The following is a 25,213-nucleotide window of genomic DNA, read 5'->3' as shown; positions in this document are numbered from 1 at the left end:
TTACAATCTAACAGGGGAAGACAATACACATAAAGGAGTTTGGGCTAGGAAGGAGCCCTTTGAACTAGACATTTGTTAGGATGATGAACGAGGAAGAGTAGATTGATATATTATTTCCAGGGAAAATGGTAGAGTTGGCTTTACTACAGTTCCAGAACTGGAGAAATGTATTTATGGTTTGGGGGAAGGTACATGAGAAAGGCCCAGTACCTGAGAAGTCTGTGGAGTAGGGAGTAAAGTGAAATATGAATATGGATGGAACCTGTCTTAAATATAGGCCAAATCAGACAATCACCAACCAGGACAATAGCTCCAGAACAGACATTTTAAAGATGATCTAGGTAGTCTTAACTTGTCTGGCTAGAATATGGCTAGGGAAGTAGAACTTTTCTCTTGTACAGATCATATAATTATTTGGAGATTGAAATTTAGGGAAACTAGAAGTGGAAACTAAAAATGGAAGAAAAAAGGGGAAAAAAGAGAAAATGGGAAAGTTCAAGGAAAGGGGATTAAACTAGTTGTAAGTGTTGCTAGCTTGATTTGGATTAAAAATGTGAATAATTCTTTAAGTGGAAATGGAAACAACTTTATTTTTGTAAATATATGGTTCATCTGATGTAGCTTTGCTTCAGTATGACACAACTGAGTATAGAATGATTTTTCTTATCATATGTATGTTCTTACTCACTCTAGAACATACATATACAAGAGAGCTCTTTTTCCCCCTCCTCCAATTCATAAATTCTTCCTGGATCCTCTGTTGTATGGATGGATTCAGGCCCAAGAGCCTTCATTCCCATCTTGGTGTCCTGTTTTAACTTTTTCTGGATTACAAAACCATTCCCCTTTAATTGCTAACTCAGCCAAGAACTTACCTTAGTACTTGGGGCTTCTTCACTCTGAAACTTGAAGCCAATATATCCCTTTGCTACATCTCTCTACTTGTTTCCTTTTGGAACCTTCATTAGGTGACAGGGTCCAGGCCAGTCCACTTTCATCCTCTATGTGCCTTATTTTTGATTTTCTCTGGTCTTTAAAACCAGAGTCTCATATGTCCCCTTTCACTCTCTTTTGTGTGTTATTCCATTAAAATGTAAGCTTCTTGAGGGTAGAATCTCCAGTTATACCTTGAGGGTATAACTTGGCATATAACCATATAATAAATGCTTTATAAATGTTTATTTTCTTTCTTTCTTAAAAATAGATCTAAAAATGCCAATGGTCACTTTATGTCCAAAGAATAATGCACAAAATTCACATAGCAAATGTATGAGGCACAAAAAACTGTTAATGGCTAGGTTGTTCGGGATTCTTAATGATTATTATTCAAACTATGCTACTTTTCCAGTCAGTCCCCTCATATCTGATCACAGATACAGAGACACAGACACAGAAACACAGATACACACACAGTTTTCATGCTTGGTATCTTCAGAATGGTATATCATTCTTTAAAAAGGAAATATTAGTAAAACAGTTTTGACATTTCCTGATGGTATATTTCAATTATATACAGCTAATCACGTTATACACAACTTTTAGCATATGGTTGTACAGAGCAACTGATTTATTTGGCTAGCTACAGATATGTAAAGCATAAAAGGTATAAATTACAATTTGGATGGAAAATTTTCTAAAATGCATCATTCATGTCTTTCTTCATGAAAGCATCATATAGAATACCATTTAACTTTTTCTTGATGACTCAGGGACGTTATTATAAACATTTGGTATCCTGATGAAGTAAAACGATGTCTGCAGGACATCCTGAGATGCACTGAACTGTTAATTCCAATTCTAGATAGCCCCAAACTTTTATGCTTTTAGACTTCTTAAATCTGATTTTTATAATTAAAAAAAAAATCCCGTACCTAGCAAACACCAGGTAAAACAGGCATTTCTATATAGGATTACAAATAAGATTTCCATATTTAAAATAATTTATATTGCATTGTGATTAGCAAATTATGCACTTAATATGTCTGCTTTTCTTTATTTTTGGTGAAGTACTTATTCCCCCAAATAGTACATGTTCAATTTTGTAAAGATGCCATACATAATCAATCAGTAATTATTTTTAGCCTTCTATTATGTGACAGGCATTGTGCAAAGTGCTATGAATAAAAAGAAAGGTTAAAGACAGTTCCTGTTCTAGAAGAAATATTAGTCCAATTAAAGGTGGAAGAGAGCATGAAAATAATTGTGCAAATGAGATTACACAGGAATTGCTGGCGATATTCAATTGTTGAGAAATAAACTCCTTTCTGTTTTGAATTACTAGAGTTCCATCATCCCTATTTTTTTCTAAATCCCACACAAGTCCCAATTTCTTTTTTGTTTCTTTATGTTATATTAATCAGGGGTCCTCAAACTTTTTAAATAGGGGGCCAGTTCACTGTCTCTCAGAGTATTGAAGGGCTGGACTATAGTAAAAACAAAAACTTTGTTTTGTGGGCCTTTAAATAAAGAAACTTCATAGCCCTGGGTGAGGGGGATAATCGTTCTCAGCTGCCGCATCTGGCCCGCTAGACTTTGAGGATCCCTGCGTACCTATAGTAATTTAAGTCAAGATTGCTCACTATTAAAACTTTAAATTTTATTTCTCTCTGAAAATTAATGTTTTCTTTAAAACAACATAAATTTTAAACCAATTTTATGTTCTATTCTTCTTTGGCAATCTGGTTAAGCCCTTTTCTTATAACATTTTTAAATGCATAAAATAAAATTCATAGGATTACAAAGCAAATTAATTACTCTGAAATATAGTTACATATATATTAAAGTCACAAGTTAATAGATCCCAAGTTAGGAACCCTTATATTAAGTATTTAGATGCTATTTCCAAATTTCCATGTGCAAAAATGTGCACCCCATTCTCTCTCTGTATAATATATGGCCAAGACATTCTCTTTGTGAGGCCCTACTCTGTTTTGTGAAATTATTCTTTATTTCTGGGCTTATTCCTTAGGTGACTATAAATTCAAAGTATTTATTGTATTTGAATTTTTCTTGTTTCCTCATATCTTCCACCTGGTTTGGGGGCTTGTTCTAGGATAAAACTATTCTCTTATACTCCTAGATAGTTTAGGTAAATCATCTTGGGTCCCAAGGTGATATCTGAGACTAGGTTTCTCTCTAAGACTAGGTGCCTGTCTGGTCATGTCTCCTGCTATAATTAGGGGCCAGATTGCTTAGATTTTGTCGAATGCAGAGTGCCTATGGCCTCCAGACAGATTCCAGGCTTATCTTTTACTCCAGGAAGGACTCCATGTTTACTCTGGGCTAACCACTTCAGACTGTGGGTTGTATGAAATATGTAATAGCTGATTCTCGTTAGTTTTCTTTATGATTATTTCTTCTGGACCATTTTTAGAGTTTCATAGGGACCCTTGTGGGGCACATTGGCTCCCTGGTGGTATGGCAAATAGAGCACTGGACAGGAGTCAGGAAACCCTAAGTTCGAGTCTGGTCTCAACTACTTATTAGCTATGCCAGTCACTTCACTTCTATTTGCCTCAGTTTCCTCAGGTGTAAAATGGGGATAATAACATCAATTATCTCACAGGGTTGTTATGAGGACCAAATGAGGTAATATTTGTAAAGTGCTTAGCACAGTACCTGGCATATGTTAAGTGCTAAAGGTCAAGGTCAAACACACTAGCATTTGTGATATATTAATATTAGGTAATTAGGATTATATTTTTAATATATAATATTAGATTTTTAAAAATCTTTACCTTGCAATAGGACACTTATTGTCTTTGCTTGCTGCTGTTTTTATGTGTGCTGCTTCTGATCTGCTTCTGGGATGGGGATGGATATATAGACCTCTTAAAAATTGTATTAAATACAAGTAAATAGAACTTGAATAAAGGTTTAAGAGAATGTCTTGTAAGAGCTCTAGTGTTGTTTAGTTGGTGGTCGTCCTTTGTTCTACAAGAAGATCAAAATGACATCACTGTGTTGAAATCAAGGTATGGTGTCTCTGACTGTGACTGATTTGACCAATGTGAGGTTCTACCACAGGTTAGGGTGAGAAGTTCATGTGAACATTTGGGGTGGAGATGTCTCTAAATTTACTCATTTCATGTTTCTACTTTGCTCATAGAGCACAGTACCTTTGACCCAGGTGCACTATGCTAGATGGTCCTTTGCCAATATCTCTCATATCATACAACTGATTCCAATGTTTTTAGGGGGACTTGGGAGTGTCCACTTCTTATTTAAAATTTTATTTAAAAAACAGAATAAGAAAAGAGAAAAACAGAAAAGGAATACAAAACAAAAAACAAAAAACAAACAAACAAAAAAAAAACAAAAAAAGAAAACATCGTCATGTGCCCAGGAGAACATCAGGAAGGATTCAAAATATATGACAATGAATTATCAGTTCAGGAAAGTGTACTTTCAATAAAAGAAATTATATTCATGAGTGTCCATCTTTTCTTTGCTTCCGTGCAAATTGTTCTTTTGTTTTGTTCTGTGCACTTTTTTACTTTATTTTTTTTCCTCCCTTTCATTCCTCTCACTTCCCCCAAACAGGCTATTGTTAAAAAAAAAGGATATATGTATGTATGCATATGTAGATATATACATACCTATAAATATATACAAATCTCAGTCTTCCCTACACACACTTCTTTCCTCTCCCTGCTGACTCTTTGCTTTAATTCTGCTTCTTAACTTGCCTTGCTATTACTTTATCTCCTCTCTCCTTTGGATCCCTCCCTTGTCTTCTTCACCCACCTTTTGCTTCCTCCTCCTCCACCTATCTCTCCCCACTTATTTCTTTATAGATTTTGGAAGGTGCTATATCCTTAATGGCATATATGTAGTGTTGTCTACTTAATCCATTCTTGATGTGAGTGGGTTTTCAGAATTATGAGTTCTCCTCCCCCCTCTAATGCCTTTGAGTTTATTCTTCCTCTGCACCTTATTTATATAACATAATTACTATTTTTATCTTAACTCTGCCCAATCTTTCTTTTGAGCTATCCTATTGATGATGTCAATCCTTAACATATGTCATACATTTTCTGTGTTAAAAAATAAAACCCTAAACACTGTGTCCATGTTAAGTTCCTTGAAACTGATCTTTGATATTGGCACTTATGTTAAATTTTCTATTAAGTTTGGGTTTAGTTGATAGAAAGTCCTGAAAATCTGTAAATTCTTTGAATGACCATTTTTTTCTTATTCACAGGACTACTTCTTTTGATTGTCAGTAGGTAAGATTTCCAGACCTGTAGTCTTTTATTGTGGCTAGTGCTAAGTCCTGCATACTTCTAACTGTAGTTTCAGTGTATTTGAATTATTTTTTCTTGTTTTGTGCAAAATTTTTTCTTTGATCTGGGGATTTTGAAATTTGACAATAATATGCTTATGTGTTTTCCATAAGGGATATTGTTGAAGTGGTGAATGGTGGATTTTTTCTGTTTTTACTTTCCCTTCATGTTCTATCACTCCAGGACAATTTTCTTGGATTATTTCTTGCATTATCCTGTCAAGGGTTTTTTTTTTTTTTTTTTTTAAGTCACAACTTTCAGATAGCCCAATTATTTTTATATTTTCTCTTTTTTATTTGTTCTTCAGATCTATTGTTTTTCTTATGTTTCAAATTCTGTTCTATTTTTTCATTTTTGTCTTCCCCTTACCTAATTCTATTTTTCAGAGTTATTTTCATCTGTGAGACTATATCTCTTTTTCTAGTTGATCTTATTTTTCTTGAATGGTTTTTATTTCATTCATTTATTTGTCTATTTATTATTTTTTATTTTTTCCTCAATGTCTATCATTTGATTTTTGAGTTCTTCTATAAATACTTTCTGGGCAGGGAGTCACTTATTACTCTTTGGAATAGAAGTTGTTTTCTTTATAATTAGGTATCTTCCTCTGAAATGAACCCTGGTCTTCTCTTTCCCATAGTAAGTTTCTGTGTTTGGGTTCTTTATTCATTGCTAATTCAGTTTGTAAAAAAATAATTATTAGTGGGGTGGGAAGATGTATGTATGCATATAGTGCCAGATGCTATGTTGATGTGAGTGGGTTTTCAGAATATGAGTCCTCCTCCCCCCTCTAATGCCTTTGAATTTATTCCTCCTCTGCACCTTATTTGTATAACATAATTTATTATTTTTATCTTAACTCTATCCAATCTTTCTTTTGAGCTATCCTATTGATGATGCCAATCTTTTAACATATGTCATACATTTTCTGTGTTAAAAAAACCCAAAAACCTAAACGCTCTGTCCATGTTAAGTTCCTTGAAATTGATCTTTGATATCGGCACTCAAACTTACCTTCAGGTCTTTCCTCTGCCCTAAAATCCCACACAAAGACCTCTCCCCTCCTGCCCACAGAAGCAGCCCTGTCCTACTGCTTCTGCTCTCACCACGTGCTGGTTCCTTCTCCCCCAGGGCTACATCTCTGCAGTCCAGCTTGGCCTGGAGTTCCTAATCAGTTGAGGCTCACTCAGTCTTCCTGGACTCAGATTTCCAACTCCACGAGCTGTACAGGAGATGAAAGTTTCTGATGTTCCTGCTGAGATTCCAGCCACACGTATCTTGTCCTAGGGCTCCCCACTTGATGTTTCAGCAGAGCTAGCGGTTTGCACTTCAACTGGGTTAATTCCCAATCCTGAGGTCTTTTTTTTTTTTGGATATTCTTGGGTTGTACCAGGAGGTCCCTGTCTTGCCCCACGTCATCTTAATTTTTTTTACCAGTCTATATTTGCCCCAAGATGTAAATTTGTTCTGTTTGTGAGAGAAATCTGGAGAGCTTCAAATTTACTGACCTAATCTGTCATCTTCCCAGAATTCTCCTCCATCACTTCTTTTGACTTTTATATGAGTGCTTGCCTTGTGTGTGTTCTCTGTAAAGCAGTCTTTTAGGCAAACTTATGGTTTCACATTCAAACCACAATCAATAGGAGTTGTGTTCTCTGTAGTAGAGTTTGAATGCTTGTCAGATTACCTCTAGAAAAACTCAGAGTTTGGTGCATTATCTTGCCAGATGATTTTGAGTCTTCCTAAGATAATTCATATGGAAGCGATTCAGTTTTCTGGAATGGTATTAATAGATTGTCTAGATTTCAACAGCATATAGTAATAAGCTCAGTACAATAGGCCCTCAGATATTTTGTTTGGTAGGCAATCTAATACCCCTCATCTCCCACACTTTCCTTCCAAACACTGAGCAAGCTCTGGCCATGTGTGTATCAATCTTATCATCTATATATAAATCCTTGAAAAGCATATTACCAAGTAAATGAGCTTATCTACAGCATTCAAAATTTCTCCATTTGCAATAACTGATGGTTCCATATAGGGATGGTGTGGTACTGGCTGATGAGCTGCCTGTATTTTCTTCGTGTTAATTATTAGGCCAAAATTAACAGAAATAATAGAGAATTGGTCATTGTTGCATCTCAACTTCAGAGCTTTGGTGTTCAGAGTTTCTGATGTCTATGGTTAGAGTGCTAGCTCTGCAGTCAGGAACACCTGTGTTTTAATATGTCTTTAGACATCAATTAATTGAGTGATCTGAATTAAGTTGCTTAATCTCTTTGACCCAGTTTCCTTATCTGTATAATAAGGATAATAATAGCAACTATCTCATAGAATAATTTTGAGGTGATAAAATTTGTAAAATACTTAACATAGCATCTGGCACTATATAAACGGATATTTCTTTTCTCTCCCCCAATTTATTTTCTCTGCAGAAACCTTTTTTTAAATTTCTTGTTTGTTATGTTTGTATTCAGAATTATGAAGTTGGTTGTATAGCTGAACTACAGATTAACAATTCATCTATAATTTATCATTTTAGAGTATGACCCTTGGTCAGCCCAGCCAGTATGAATTAGGAGTAGTATTTGAACTCAGTTTCTAGACTCTTAAGGCATAATGCAGCATACAAAATACATAAATGAGAAACTTTAGATATAATGAATACAAGCTCATTTAATATAGTTCTTTTAAAAAATATTTTATTTTTCCAAATACATGCAAAGATAGTTTTCAACATTCACCTTTGCAAAACCTGCGTTCCAAATTTTTCTCCTCTCCCTCCTCCTCCCTTCCCAAGACAGCAAGCAATCTGTTATAGGCTAAATGTGCAGTTTCTCTAAAGATATTTCCGTATTTGTCATGCTTGAAAAAAAATTAGATCAAAAAGGAAAAAACACAATCAGGGAAAAAAACAACAATAAAAAAATGAAAATATATTTGATTTCACTCTTCATAGTTCTCTCTCTTGATAGGGATGGCACTTTCCATCACAAGTCTATTGGAATTGCCTTGAGTTGCTTCACTGGTGAAAAGGGTCAAACTCATCACATTTAACATCTTGTTGTTAACTAGTTTCTAACCTGTCATCTCTGAATTTAACAAAAATGTTAATTGTATTTCAATATAATTGGTTTCCTTTGAAAACTCACACATTCTATTTTATTAATTTAAACCATAAACTTGAAAAAATCTTCACCAGACTGCCATAATGGGGATCTATGAAAAAAAAAAAAAGGTTAAGATTCCCTGATTTAAGTGGGATACCTTCTGTATAGAAGATATCTTCTCCCTGCCCCCATCCCCTTACCTAGCTATAATTTCCTTTCTTTTACCTGACTGGGCTACTTCTTTTATAGTTGTGGAATGTGATTGTAGCCATAATATACCTAGAGAGATGGAACAGTGATTTACATTTTTTTCTTTGAAAACTTGGCAGTCTACCTTAGCTAGCAGTAAAGCTGTACAGATATTTTAGAATGTGGTATTAACTTCCAGTGAAATTTCAAGGTGGGTAGGAGGAGGAGTAGGTTCACAAGGATAGAGCAAAAATGTTTCTGGTATGTATTTTAATCTCTCTCTGACTTGGATACCCTTTTATTTGGACCAAATAGAAAAAAGAAAAAGAAAAGTAAGCAATTTATATTTTCTTTGGGGAAAATTTTATTTATCAATTTGACATCTGATTTTTCAGGTGGAGCATCAGTATTCGCACAAGTTCACTGTGACTGTATTAAGGGCCACGAAAGTGACAAAAGGTGCCTTTGGTGATATGCGTAAGTATCTTTTGTTTAATTTTAGAGGAAGCCTTTTATTGTTACCAGTTATCAAAGCACTGGGCTTGATATACCGAGCTGGAAGCTTTCCTTTCTCTAGCGTTTCTCTGAATATTAAATATATACTTCTTTTTCTCTTCCTCCCCCAAGCAGTTCAATCTGTCAGAACATTTTTTATGTAAATATAATGTTTCCTAGTGGTACTTGAAATTTGGCAAAGTATATGTGCCTGAAAAATCGAGCTTGTAGATTTTTTTAAATTTACATTTTGGAAAGAATGCTGAGTCAGGAGTCCAGGGAAGCCACTGCAGTGCTAAGTTTTACCTACAGAAAGGAAAACATCAGTGTCATTTCTCTTCTCTTCTCTTCTCTTCTCTTCTCTTCTCTTCTCTTCTCTTCTCTTCTCTTCTCTTCTCTTCTCTTCTCTTCTCTTCTCTTCTCTTCTCTTCTCTTCTCTTCTCTTCTCTTCTCTCTTCCTCTGTCTCTCTCCCTCTCTCATTTTCTTTTTTTCCTCTCTGTCTCTGGAAATAGGTGAACCACAAATTTACGATGATGATGAATAAGAATCTTTCTTTCCCTTCTTATCAGATTAGAGGGTTATTAATTAATATTAATTTATTCACTTTGGTAGAAAGAGGGCAGTGGGGTGGAGATAAATGTAAATACAGAACGATGAAGACAGCTCTGTATTATTTCCTAAAGAAACTTTCTTTTCCCCTCAAACTTGGGCTAATGGTATTCTGCAGTAGCTTTAAAATATTTCAGGGACATGGAGAGAAGAGAGAAGAAGAAGAAGAAGGAAAAAAGGGCTAATGTTCATTTGTTTTGCAAAATCTCTTCATGCTACTTCTGGCAATCTGTTGAAGTCATCTTTTATTGTCTCTGATTCTCCCCACCTCTTCTTAATGCTTCTGGATCTTTTTGCCCATTTTCCTCCCACTTTCTTCAACATTAATAGCTTCTCAAATATTTTCATTTATCTTTCACAATTCTTGGTCTTTTAATCTCTGTTTTAAAAACAAATGTAGTCACAGCAAAGGTTTACATAAAAGAGGTGCCTTTTGAAGGCACCTATAATATAGCTTGAAGAAGGAGGTGAGGTGCCCTGGATTTCTTTAGCCTTTCCCCTTTGAACCTGTAAAATCTGTCAAATTAGCTTGAATGAATCTTTCTACAAACTAAAGCTGAAACACTCACTTGCCAGGTATATAAAAAAAAAACAGCAGAAAACCTAAGTTAATTAAAAAAATTACCCGTTAAATAAAACAGATTGTCGTCCTCTGATTTATTAGTACTGTGGTATGTCTTGTAGGGACTATGGGGAGCATTGTTTTACTTACTATGCTTAGAAAAACAGCTGTAGATTACATTGTGGAAATCTGTAGGCTTATCTTTGGCCTGTCAATGCATATTTAAATACTAATTAACTGTCACTTCTGTAACTCTTGGCAGGTGCTATTCTAATGCACATATAATGGAAGAATAAAACAATGCCTCATGTGTGCTATTTTAATACACAAATGATGGAAGAATAAAACAATGCCTCAAAGTGTTATATAAAACCTCTTTGTTATTGTATGAGTTGAGCTAATATTTGAAGCTAACAATATTTGGTTGTTGTTCACTTGTTTAAGCTGTGTCTGATTCTTGATGACTCCACTTGGGAGTTTTCTTGGTAAACATATTGGAGTTTGCCATTTCCTTTTCCAGTTTATTTTATAGATAAAGCATTGAGGTACTTCACAGGGTGACGTGATTGAGGCAAACAAGGTCACAAAGTATCTTAGATCAGATTTTCACTCATCAAGATGAATCTTTTTGGCTTCAAGACTGCATTATATCCACTGAATCACTTAGCTGCCCATAATAATTTTAAATACAATAAAAAATGATATCTTAATACTACCATATTCATGTAATGAGCTTTGTCAGGGGCCTAAGACAGATTGCAACTATCAAGAACTTAATAGTTAAGTTTTAGAAGGATGTCTGAACTTTACAAACAGTAAAATTATTTGTCTATGATGATAATTTCTATTAGAGATAATCCAAGTCCTCCTAATTCAAAGTCCTATATTCTTATATATTATGGAAAACAGCTTCTTTAACATGGATGTAGAAAGTCGGACGGATCATGTATATAACTTCATAATTATAATCTTTAAATATAGATTTTTCATAAGCAAAGATGTTTTATAGCCTCAAAATATTTTCGTATTCTAATTGGTTTTTGGCACTAACATGCATTTGTAAAAATTTCTTCAAAGTTATAATCATATTTTAAAATAAGTAGCATATGCCCACAAGAATCTATACATTCTTTAGGAAAATTTAGACATTTTTAATTATTATTAATATAAAATAATTTATTTTTTCTTTTCTAGTATTGATAAATATAAGAAATTTTCTAAATCACTTTGTTAAAAGAAACACTTCAATGAAATATCATATATTACAAAATTTATTAATAACTCATAACTGTCACTCAATGAAGAGCACTTAGAAAATAAGTAATGATCATTGTGATTATCATAATCAGCATGATCTGAAGATACCCTTTTATTATTTTACAATATTCATTATTTAAAGTTGTCTCATTCATTCATTTAACAAATATTTATTAAAGCCTAGAGAAAAAATGTCTTGCTCAAGGTCATATGCTTAGCTGATCAGTAATAGAAAACCCTATGTCAATGTCTTTTAGCCCAGGGTTCTTTCCATTTTTTCATGCTATCTTGTATTCATAAGAGATAATATGAAGCCTTTGTTATCTTGGTATGATGATAGATACTGAGCCATCATTGCTATCACGCCAACTTTGAGTTGATTTTTAAAGAAGCAATGGTTTCATGGCATTTCAGTCTTAATCAGTATTCTAAATATCTGGTATGTATTTACCACATATGTATATATATAATGCACACACATATATATATGCATACATATATACATTTATGGAACATGGCAGATGTATAATTGGTATGTATTTTTTAATTGTGTAGGGTTAGTTGGATGATTGAATTCAGAAGGTCTCTCATCAAAATCACTTTTAAATAAAATGAGCTTTCTAGATTGAAGTGTAATGGTATCTACTATTCCTTCTCCAAACTTCCCTTACCACATGCTACATTTCTCCCCCTCCCTTCCATGATGCTATTATTTTACCCTATTGAAACTATGCATAATTTAAACTTTTCATTCTTTATATATATATATTTATATTAACCTGACTTTATACAAATCAACTGAAGGCCCAGAGTATAAAATAGTTCATGATAAAAGAGGCAAGGTGAGCTGCCCTCTGAGCAAAGAAGTAAATGAAACTATTCTTCATGGATCTATTAAATATGTCTGGAAAAAAGATTTCTTGTACTGAAAATCTCCTTAGTTATAACATTTCTGTGTCATATTTTCAAACAAATCATTTTATTCATTCATTGAAATAAACCATTCAAGTCAGAAAAACTGAGTACCAACTAAAGATTATTTTCTGCTTTGCCTCCCAAGGAAAATAATGATGAAAGGCATTGGAAGAGTTCTCAATTCACTTTATTTGAACCATTTCTTTCTTTTTTAAAAAAAATTATAGCTTTTTATTTACAAGTTATATGCATGGGTAATTTTTCAACACTGACCCTTGCAAAATCTTCTGTTCCAATTTTTCCCCTCCTTCCCCCCACCCACTCCCCTAGATGGCAGATAGACTAAAACATGTTAAATATGTTAAAGTATATGAACCATTTCTTTTTTAAAAGATCATTTTGGTCATTTTTTTCAAGTGATAGTTTGAGGTTTAAGTTTTTTTTGCTCACATTTTCCATGCTTTTGTGGTTAAAGGAAGTTCATTTCTGATTAAACTACAATGAGATCATTATCAAGTTCCTAATTTTCTGGGAATTTATTTTGCTATATTCAGGCATGCCGTCCTATTGGCCTGTTTTAGGCAGCATGCTTAGCACTATAAGATCTTGATGTCTAGCTATATATAAATACTTTCTCTGGATGGCCCTGTCTACATAATTTAATTTCCTTATTATGCTCCAGATACTATGCTAAGAAGTGGGAATAAAAATATAACCTGAAAGATTTTGCCAAAAGGAGATTACATTATAAGAGGGAACAGCACATAAAAGGAAGTTGAAAAGGTGAAAGAAAGAGTTGGAATTACCTGATATGGGGGAATGGTACATAAATTTTTGAGAGTCATTAGTGAGTCTAGAAAAGAATGAAAACATTGTTGGCCTGCTTAAATCAGAGATTCTAGAAGAAACTTGTCAATTAGCGAAAGACGTCTTAAAAAGAAAAGATATTTCCATTGTGTAGGATGCATGGATGGAGTTAGCTTCCAAGATGAAGAGGTTTTTGTGGCTTGGTAGAGATAGTAAAATTATATTTTGATGAAAGATTCCATAGGGGAAAAATATATATATATATATATGTGTGTGTGTGTGTGTGTGTGTGTGTGTGTGTGTGTGTGTATGTGCGTGTGTGTGTGTGTATGTATAAAGCTTACAAATAAATGAAAAAAAAATTAACTTTTCTCTTAATGTAATGCAGTAGAAATATATTGAGTTAATGGCCACAGAAGAAGCAATTAAAATTAAATGGAGACTAAATAATTTGATCCTAAAATATTGATGAGTCAAAAAACAAATCACACACAAAAAAGAAACACTAACATGAAAAATAATTACAGTGATGAGATAATATGCCTAAATGTTGGGCATTCAGTTCATGCAGTCTTTATGGAAAATTTTTATTTCAAGTTTTTTATCAACAGAAAAGACAAAGAACAAATTAATGAAGTAAGCATACAAGTAAAAAGAAAACAAAAAAACTAATTCTAGAAAACTGAAACCCCAATAACACTGTAAAATTGAAATCCTGAAATTTAGAGAAGAGGAAAACAAAACTGGAAGAGAATAAAACAAAGCATCTATCAATTAATGAATGAAAGTAGGAGTTGACTTCAAATATATATTAGATAAACTATTAGCTAATTTGATTTAAAAAGAAAGAAAAATCAAATGATTAGTATCACAAATTAAAAAAAATAAAATCAAAACAAATGAAGAACAAAAGAAAGTATTAGAAATGATTTTGCCTAATTTTATGTCAATAAAGTTGACAATCTAGAAGGTTTGAATAATTATACAAATACTAAATGCTCACATGAACAAAACATGAACTAAAAACCTTATATAACCAATCTAAAAAAAAACACCCTCAAAAATCAAAATGCAAAAAAAGAAAACTGAATATGTTATAAAATGCTACAGGGGGAAGGGACATCCTGGAACTACATGGATTCAGAGCAAATTATATCAGAGAACAATATAACATAACTTTTTAAAAAATTAAAGCTTCTTATTTTCAAAACATATGCATTGAAAATTTTCAACATTTTAACAACATTGTGTTCCATTTTTTTTCCAAATAAAATATAATGGTAATAAAGGCCTTTCCAAAAAAAGTTGAGGGTAAAGCAAATATATGAATTTTCCTCCCTATGATTTCATAACACTGGAAATACGATAGTAATAAGGCAGGGGAAATAAACTAAGGGAATGATAACAGACAAAGAGAAGACAAAATTATTGAGATTTTTTGAAAGGTGTGACTTTTCACTTATAGAAACCTAGCAAGTTAACTTTTTAAAAAAAGCAATCAACACATCAGCAAAACAGCAATTAAAAAATGCATCCACATAAGTCATTAGTATTTCTTTATGTTACCAACAAAACCAAGAAAAAGGAGATAAAAAAGAAATTCCCTTTAAAATAGCTACAGGTAGTATAAACTTCTTGAAAGTCTATTTGCCAAAACACAAATAGGCACTATATAAACACAAGTATTAAACTAAACACAAATATATATAAAACTAAATAACTGGAGAAACTTAATTGTTCATGGGTAGGCTGGACAAATATAAATATATTATATATTATATCATGTTATGTATTATATATTACATAATATTTATATATAATATAGTTATATTATATATAATCATAATATTTTATATTTATATAATCATAATATTTATTATAAAATTATAATATAGCATATTATATATAATATAACAAAATAATACTTCAAAAATTAGTTTACTTATTCATTGCTATATCAAACTACCAAAAGATTATTTTTGGGACTAATAAAGATAATAATGAAATTCATCTAAAGTAAAATAATGGTCAAAATATTAAGCAAATAAATGAAAAATAATTGAAAGGGAAACAGGCTCATTAGTACCAGATCTCAAAGTAAAACCACAAATAAGTACATACCTTGATAAATTGGTTTTACTTAGGAAATAGAGAGGTCCATTAGTGGAGCAGATTAGATACATAACATGTTGAACTTAATCATTTTAGTTGCATAATGTTTTAAAATAAAAATACCACAGTTACTGGTAAAAAACAAACAAACAAAAAACCAAAACTCATTATTCACAAAAATAAACCAAAAAAACAAAAAAGCAAGCAAGCAACCTCTCTTCCCAAACAAACAAACAAACAAATTCCAAATTAGAAATAAAACAAAACAAAAATCTCTAACAGTAACTAAGCAAAATACCCGAGAAGACTAGAACTTAGCCTGGTAGGTATTAGGTTTAGCCCAGAAGTTCTGAATTTGGGTTGTATAAGTTACTTGTATCACAACCCATTGGGGCTTCTGCCTCCGTTTTTAAATAGATGGAATAAAATGCATAGAATCCCAAAGAAAACTAAAGCTAAGTGGAAATACAGTTTTTTTTCCTATTCAACTTAATAGAAATCATATAATTTATCTACAAAGTCCAATATTCCAGGTTTAAAACACCTAGTTTAGACAAATACCTCATTTCATGTTGCATGATATGCTCCAAATGAATAAATGACAAATATAAACAGGCAAATTAGAGGAACAAGGAAGAAATTACCTTATGAATATATAGTTAGGAGAAAAGTTCATGACCAGAAATAGAGAAAATTACAGAAGATAAAATAGATTTTATTTGTTTTAGATTTTAATTATGTAAAATCATAATTTTTTTTTTTTACACAAGCAAAAACAATGAATTTAAAACCAGAAGGAAACTCTAACTGGGGGGGAGGGGGAGGAAACTTTTACAGCACATTTCTGTCTTGAAACTGACATTTGTAAGATGTATAGGGAACTGATCCAAATTTATTTTTAAAAAATCAGTTTGTCATTTCATAAATGATGAACATATAACAATGAACATTTTTTTAAAGTAAGAAATTGAAGTTATTAATATCTATAAGGGAAAATATCCAGGTTATCGATAATTAAAGAAATACAAATGAAAGTTGCTCCAAAATTATACCACAGAAAGTCTGGTTTATAAATTGAAAAGAAAAAAAAATGAGAAATGTAGGGGTTATAGGAAAGCATTGATTAATATACTGTTGTTTTTTGTTGAGTTGTTCAGGAAAGCAATTAGAACAAGGTCCCAAAAATGACTAATTCATTTACACCTTTTAACTTAGCTATGCCATTACTAGATTTATTCTTTAAAGAAATCAAAGAAAGGAGAGAACCATTTATCTATAGGACTAATACCTATAGAAGCAAAAAAAAAATCTATAGAAATTTTTTGTTGTCAAAATAGTAGAAAATAAAGGAGTATCCACACATTAGGGAATGACTAACAAATGCTGCTATATAAATGTAAATGAATAATATTGTGTCATATTAAATGATGAAAAAGATTGTTTCAGATAAATCTGGGTTGTAGAAACAACACAGTAAACTGAGTAAAGGAGTAAAATTTATAAAATAGCAGAAAACATAAATGGTAAAGAAAATTAACTTTGAATGACTTTTAATGATTCAATATCTAATTAACATTGTGATTATCTATAATTCTAGGGATCAATAATGATCCTATGATGAATGATCTATAATGAAGGATGTTAACTACCTCTTAATAGAGAGATCATAAATTGAAGATGCAGAATGAAACATACAAAATTATATTATATAGCTAACATGGAAATTTGTTTGCTTTGACTAGATATAATTACATTATTTGATTTCCTTCTTAAAATTAAACTTTTGGTTTTTTAATGATCAAAATTTATTTTTTACCTCCTTCACCCCACTGAGAATAAAGAAAAACAAAAATTCCTTTATGATTTTGCATAATTAAATAAAACAAAAATTTTCAATTGTCTGTATCCAAAAATGTATGTCATATTTTCCATACTTTGTCCATGACCTCTGTCAGGAGGTGAGTAGCATTCTTCATCAGTACTCTGAAATAATGCTTCATCACTGAATTGATCATTATTCTTGAATCTTTCAAAATTGTTCATTTTGAATTATTTTCTTGTTTCTGCTTGCTTTGATTTGCTTCAATGCTTCCCAGATTTTTTTGAAACACTTAGTTTAAACATTTTTTTATAGCATAATAGTATTCCCATTACATTTGTGATTTATTCAGCTTTTCTACAATTGATGGATAGCCCTGTGATTTTCAGTTCTTTTCTTCTAAGAAAGAGATAACTATTCATATATAGTATTTATTGCAAGGTTTTTGTGTTTGTTTTCTTTATTTTTAAAAATTGAATTGTAGAATAGAGAAGAAATAAATACTTATGTTTTGAAAAAAATTACATAGTCATTATGAATCTGTAGCATAGCTATTTAAGTATTTACATTTTAGTACCTTGATAATAAAAGTTGATAACTAACATTTTCATAACATTTTAAGTATCTTTATATACTTTAGCTTATATAAACCTATCAATTGAGTTACAAGCAAGGTATTGATTAGAGCAAATGATGTGGTCATATTATTAGAATTTGTACTGTGTATTTATATTATGCTATAATCAATTACTGTGTTTTAAATTTTACTTACATTTAGTACTAGATCTTGAGTCAGGAAGACAAATTCAAATCTAGCTTCAGAAACTTAATAGCTTTTGGATATTCATTGAGCAAATCATTTAACATCCAGTTGTTTCAGTTTCCTCAGCTATAAAACAGGGATTATAATAATACCCATTGTCCATGGCTTTTGTGAGGATTAAATGAGCCAATTTTTATATAGGACTTAGTACATTGCCTAGGATACAGAAAAATACTTAATAAATCTTTCTTTCTTTCTTTTTTCTTTTTTTCTTTCTTTCACATAACTATAACTTTGAATAATGTGAATTTAAATACATGTGACCAGTATTTGCACTAATCAGGACCTAGTTATAACTGTCATAGTTATACTTCTCATAATTTTAATATAAAATGTTAAATTATTTTATAGTTGTGTTTGCTGAGACTTAGAGAGATGTCCATAGTCACAGGAGTAAGAGAAGGGAAATTGAGGTTTCTCTTAACTCCTAGTTCAAAACTACAGTCTTTTCTTCCCTTGAGGCAATTGAGGTTAAATGACTTGCCCAGGGTCACACAGCTAGGAAGTGTTAAGTGTCTGAGGTCAAATTTGAACTCAGGTCTTCCTGTCTTTAGAGCTGGTTCTCTATCCATTGTTCCACCTAGCTGTTCTCAAAGCTATTGTCTTTTAAAAAATCTCTCATTGAAATCAATTTTAAAATCCTTTAGTAAAAATTGTGTTTAAAATAGCAATAGAGATCAAGGGACAAACAATCTTCAAATATTATAGACCCTATGCTACCTCATAATCAAAAAGGATAAAATAAAAAAGCAGGGGAAAGTAGGAATGTTATTTGTCTAGTTTTGAGAAAAGACGAGAAAAGTGATGTGATATCAAATTAATGAGAGTCAGACTAAGAAATTTGAACTTTCACTGATAGTCAAAATCCCTTGGAGACATTTAGCATATATGAGTAATATAGCTACATTTATTCATCTATTTGTTATAAAGATAATAGAATGACCAGGGCTAAACTCTCAGGGAATGGGTAGTATCTTTGAAATAAATATCTACATAGATAAGATAACATATCCATTTGAGTTGAGAAAATTTTCACAAGGAAAAATAAGAACAAAATAGATGAACATTCACATCAATTTATTAGCATGTCCTTTCTTTCTTATCATTGGTCCTGTGGTGTCTTTAAAAAATGTGCTGATTTTGTTATATTTTGCATTTGTTATTCTGTTAACAGTGCTTATTTATTAACTATAGCCACACCTTTCGATGTTTATTTTTGAACCTTTGTTTCCCCATTAAGATCTCTTTATTCTAATGAAACTTCTCATGAGAAAAGGAATAGTTTGTAGAATTGGTTATTGCAATAGGAGAATGTTACTTTTTTCCTCTGTGAAAATAGCTTTGTATTTGAGTTGGCAATGTTATAAGTATTAAATAATATTGCTGATGGCACAACATTCCAGTAGATGCCTAGCATACTTCAAAATACTTGTTTTTTTCCACACAGTGGGAAAAATATTTTCTCTCCCCCACCATGTTTCTAAATCTTAAAAGCTAAACTATGACTAAATTAATGTAAATATTTTGTAACTCCCCCATAAACTAGGGTATCATAATTTCAGAAGGGTAAATTTATTATTAACATATTCAATACAGTCAAAAATTTGTAATATAATAACTTCAAAACATACATACCTATATCCCAAAGTCTTATGTCCTTTTTGTTCTGCCCAAAGGAAAAATAACTTCTGATGATCTTGTATTCAATGTTTTAATAAAGGATTTCCTTTAGATTATGTGTATATATAAATGATTGGCTTGAAGATTTTCCACAATCCAAAAGAAAAACTCATGTTCAGTTTTTAAATATTATTGGTTAAAAAATGGCATTCATTTTGGCCCAAAGCCACCTTCTGCCCTATCTCTCTGAATCATAAACACTTAAGTGTTAACCTGCAGTATTAGCCTGCAGGTTAAAGACATTCATGAGTCTTGATTTACTAATGTTTTGAACATGTTTTCTGGTATCCACCCATAATTTTTTTATTTGATTCAAGCAATTATCTACCAACAGTCTCTTCATGGAACGTGATTTCATCATGAGTAACTTCTTCAAGAAAAAAAGTCTCTCCCATATCTGCTTATCTTGCATTTTCTAAAACATGGGAGAATAAAGTGGGTGTGAAAAACTGTAGATATCTTTTTCTGCTGATAGACATATCCCCATAGAGATCATTAATAAAAAAGTAAGGTTCTATATAAACCGAAATATTTTATAACAATAGTTTCTTTTGTAGCAGCAAAGAACTGGAAATAGTAGGTTCCCGTTGATAAATGTTTTAAAAATTGTAGTGCATTGAATACAATAGAATATTCCTTCATTTTAAGAAACTTTATTAAGAACGAGCAAAAAAAAGTATAGAAACATTTCTGAGAATTGGTGAAAAGCGAAATAAACAGAACCAGAAAACCATATACACAATGACTATAAATATATAAATAGAAAGAGGAACAAAAAACTTTTAATGTTGTGAAATTATAATGACCATAACTTCATCAAAAATAAATGATGAATCATTGGCCAATATGTTAAAAACTGAAGATATTAAGAATGGCACTAAAAACTGTCTCTGTCAGCAAGGAGCTTACATTCTAAAGGGGTAGAAAACATATAAATAAATATGTACACATGGAGAAGATGGAAAATACCACAGAGAAAAACCAGGGAAAAACTTTAGAAGAGGGAACCATAAAGGTAAAAGGTGATCTTTGAACTAAGTCTTAGAGGAAGATAGAGATTTTAAGAATTTGAGGTGAAAGAATATTTAAGGCAAGAGGGGCAGGTAGTGTAAAGTCATGGGTTTATAGGATAGAGCTTTATATGTAAGGACATAAAGTAGGGAGAGAGCTAAGTATAACAAGACTAGAATGGTAGGAAAAGGTCAGGTGGTCAAGATTTTGTATTTAATGCTAGAGATAATAGAGGGTTCTTGAATTTGTTGAGGTTATATGACCATACCATAATTAACCCATGCTTTGGGAAAATCACTTTGGAAGGTGAATGGATGATGGATTGAAGAGTGATGCAACCTGAAACAGGAAAACAAATCAGGCTATAGTCCAAGAAAGAGGTAATGAGAACCTTAATTAGAGATATAGATATGTGCGCAGAATGAAAAGGACTGATGTGAATGATAAGTGTATATAGAAACTACAAGATTTGGTAACTGAATTGTTTTTATAGAGGGGAGTGAGGAAGTGAGTACGATATCAAGATTAGGAAACCATGTGATGAAGAATGATGTTAGTTTGATAGTAAAAGGAAATTTAAAGGGATTGGTTTAGGAGAAACAAATGGAATGAAATCTCTGATAGAAACTGCAACCCATCCATGTTTACTCAACTTGTATAACTCAGTCTATATCATCAAAAACAAAACATGGAGAAGGGAAGCTCTTAATTGATCACTGTCTAAGAACATAGATTTAGGTAACTGAGGGCTCTTTGATGAAGTCTTTAGGTAAACTGTGAGTCTGAGTATCTTCTATATATATATATATATATTTTTTGGGTAGGGGCGGCAGGTGCTAGCTGTCTCAATGGTTCTTGTGTAGCTTCACATGAGCAACTGCACAGGAGTCACTACAATGCCCAATGAAGAAGGGGAGAGGTTGGAAACTTGAACTGCTAAGGAAGGGTCTATAGCTGGCAAATTTGGGAAAATGATAAGTGAAGAGCAAGAGATGACTGTGTTTGATATAAATTCTATTAGCTATTGCAGGAAGTGTGGAATAGAATCCATCATTCCATTAATGGAATGATTGATCCCTCATTCCTTGGTATGTTAAAGGCTTTAAGTCATGGAGAGCTCTTACTTTGTCAGTCAATATCCTAGGAAACCGTTTGAGAATCAACAGAAGAACTACTGATCTTCATGATGTAAAGGGTTCCAATACTGAAAAAAAATTATAGATTTATTACTATGCCCCTTAACTGTTTTTCCCCAATAGAACAAAGGCCCAAGAGAGTAGCCAGGTGATTCAGAGGATAGAGTGCTGGGTCTGGAGTCAGAAAGACTAAGTTCAAATTGCTATATGACCCTGGGAATGTAATTTAATGCTGTTTGACTCAGTTTTCTCATCTGTGAAATGAGCTGGAGAAAGAAATGGTAAACTTCTCCAGTATCTTTGCTAAGAAAACTCCTAGTGGGTCAGAAAATCAGACTTGATTGAAACAACTAATCAACAATGAAACTCAATGAGCACGCTTACTTCTATATAGGAAAATGAAAGGGACTGGAACTATGATTTCTTTGGTATAAGGAAGTACAGGTATATGAGAGAATACCCAAAGAAGGTCAGAATCTTCTTGGAAACTTAAGAGACTCATAATTGCTCTGTACAATGAAAGGTCTTCCTGGTTTAAAGTTGGCCCTCTGTCCATTCTGCCACACTTTTTGTCTAAATCTTCCTATAAGGTGATGAAATAGATATTAAAAAAATAATCAATTTTACTTTACAATATAAGCCTGGGATCAAATTTCAAATTGTAAATTATCAATATAACTTTAAATTTTAAAAAGCGAAGTGTTATATACACACAAAAATATATTCATAGCCTAACAATTAAAGTTGTCCCCAAATGGAATCTGTTGCTTTGAAAGAAAGCAATGTATTTCCTATCACTAGTGGTCTTTAAGTGAAGCTTAAATGGGCATTTAGAGACTTCATTAAGGGGATTCTTGTTTAGGTTTGGGTTGACCAGATACCTTTCTTAGTCATTTTCTTCTTTGAGTTTCTATAATTCCAAAGGATAGAAGATAGGGCAACAGTTGGTTATAAGCCAACATGAATGCCCAAGAATAATAAAAACAAAGAAGGTTTACTTCTTTCTAGTTACTTTCTGGGCTGGTTTTATATAAGACCATAGTACTAATAAAGCGAAGTGAGCATAATAATCACACTGAAACAATATAGAGCCCCAGTCATTACATAAATATTCAGTTTATTCATTGTATTATATTTAATAAAGCAGGAAAGCAGACTGATTCAGTTTCAAAAACAGTTTAGGAAGGATTTTTAAAAATTACTTTTAAACTTCAGCAAATCCACAAACCCAGTGAGCAAAGTTGTGCTGTATCATGAAAAGTATACCATAGTTTTGCATGTTCTCTTGTGATTACAAAAGATATTTTACTAGATTTTCATAGACCATTATCTGTCTGAGCACCATAGTTATTAAAAAAATACGGCTTTTACTTGGAACTATATTCCATTTCAATGTGTAAGCTAGTGTTCCAATTTACTTTATTCTTGGACTTATTTGACCATTTTTTAAGTAAAAAATATCTAACAGTTCATAATTGGTAATAGAATAGAATAATTTTGTGGCATGGGGCCAGTCTGTTGATTTTTCTCTGCTAAAAGGATCTTGTTTTGTTTGGATGTTGTTATGGAATGATCTTGTTATTCGTTATATTCCTAATGCTTTTTAGCTACCATTAAGCTACTACTTATATAGTATCATAACTTTGAAGAAAGAGTAAGAGCTCCATTACAGAATTTTTGGCCTCTCTTCTTCATATTCCTTGTCTTCATTGTTCATCTCAGTGACAGAAAACATGACAAGTTATTTCTGAATTATTTGAATATTCAAATTAACTAGAAAGGATCAGTGAAGGAAAATGCTATTCATCTTCAGAGAAAATAACTTAAATATGGAACTATTTATCATATGGTTTCACATATGTTATGTGTGTATATGTGTGTATACATATATATGCATGTATACACACACACATACACACAGATCTATCTTTTTCAAATATTGGCCTTCTCTAGTGAAGTTGGGAAAATGGGAGGAAAACAGCTTAGAACTCAAATGTAATCAAAGAAAATAAAAAAAAAAGAATAAATTCTGTTGCTTTTGCCACTAACTTTTTCATAAATATTATGTTTTTCTTCAGCTTTCATGATATTACTTTTCCTATTTTTCTTCCTTTCTGTTTGATCTCTTCTCATTTTCCTTTGCTGGACCAATATCCATTTTCTACTTAATAATTAGAGGTGTTCCTGGTCTAGGGTCCTCTACTCTCTCTTTTTGATGATCTCATTGGTCCCTATTATTTTATTTATTTGCATAGCATCCTGCCCTCATCTTTTCTACAGTCTAGTCTTTCATTGTCAGCTGCCTGATGGATATCATTAGGAACTGAATAGTTCAGCCAAAGTGGCCTACTTCATGCTCCCTGAATTACACATTTCATCTCTTGCTTCTCTGCTCTTTCAGATTGTTTAGACACCGCGTTTATCTGCTTCTTGTTGTACATCTGAGAATCTTTAGCTTCCTTTGAGGCTTTCTCTAATTCTTATAATTGCTAGTTCTCTAGCCCTTTCAAATAATTTTGTATTTACTAGGCCCCTAAAGGTTATCTAATCTAACATCTTCTTTTCTTTTTTGCAAGACTTAAGCCTAGAGGTATGAAATGATTTCTCAAGATCATGCATGTAGTCAAGATCACAGAATTTGAGTTCAAGTCCTATGATTCCAAAACCTTTAGTATTGCAACTGTTTTATTTTTTCTTTTCAGTGTTGATTTCTCTAGTATAATGCTAATTCTGAGACCTGATACTGGTTTCTAAATTTTTCTTCACATTGACTAGAATCCATTGCATATATTAAATACTTAGTAAGTAGAAGATGGTAGATTGAGAGATAGCAGCAGAGCTGATATTTAAATTAATAGGAGTATTTATATCTTAAAAATCATCAAATACTATAAATTAAGGTTTGATTTATTATTTTGTTGATTGGCTAGACTTAAAGTAGTGGTAAAGAAAATATTAATATTAATTAAATTATTTTAATTATTAATCATAATAATTAATTAAATCAGATTAAACTTTAAAAGTATATGCTGTATGCATTTTCCCTCCCTCCCTCTATCCAGTGAGTCGCTGTTGCACATTTATCAATATATTCCTGGACAGAAGCAATCTTGAGGTCATCTACTCCCAATCTCTCATTTTAAATATAAGGAAACTGAGACACAGAAGTTGATACTTGGAGAAGGTAACACAAGTCGTAAATATTGGAGGTGGTATTTCAACTCAGATCTTTTGACTGCAAATTCAGCACTCTTTTCAAGCCACACATTTAACAAAATGCCAATTGAATTGAATTAAAATGCACTCAGTGCTTAGAAAATATTATCTGTAACTATTATGAATCATTAAATATCTTGCTCTGACAAAGCAGAAATGATAGAAAGACCTGCTGTTGCTTTAGGC

At 32.1% G+C, this 25,213-nt stretch overlaps 1 protein-coding gene across 2 annotated transcripts in view; it reads left to right on the top strand.

Moving 5' to 3' along the window:
- The window catches only part of PLA2G4A (phospholipase A2 group IVA), a 143,230-nt gene that overhangs the window by 11,733 nt on the left and 106,284 nt on the right, over window positions 1-25,213 (top strand). For both annotated transcript variants that reach the window (XM_051998764.1, XM_051998763.1), the window contains exon 2: window positions 8,980-9,061. In XM_051998764.1, coding sequence (XP_051854724.1) covers window positions 8,980-9,061 — 82 coding nt within the window. The remainder of the gene's footprint in view (window positions 1-8,979; window positions 9,062-25,213) is intronic.

This window comes from Antechinus flavipes, chromosome 4 (genome assembly GCF_016432865.1).
Source record: "Antechinus flavipes isolate AdamAnt ecotype Samford, QLD, Australia chromosome 4, AdamAnt_v2, whole genome shotgun sequence".
Taxonomy (NCBI): domain Eukaryota; kingdom Metazoa; phylum Chordata; class Mammalia; order Dasyuromorphia; family Dasyuridae; genus Antechinus; species Antechinus flavipes.
Note: the sequence above shows the minus strand (reverse complement) of the source record. Positions and strands in the feature narration are given on the sequence as shown.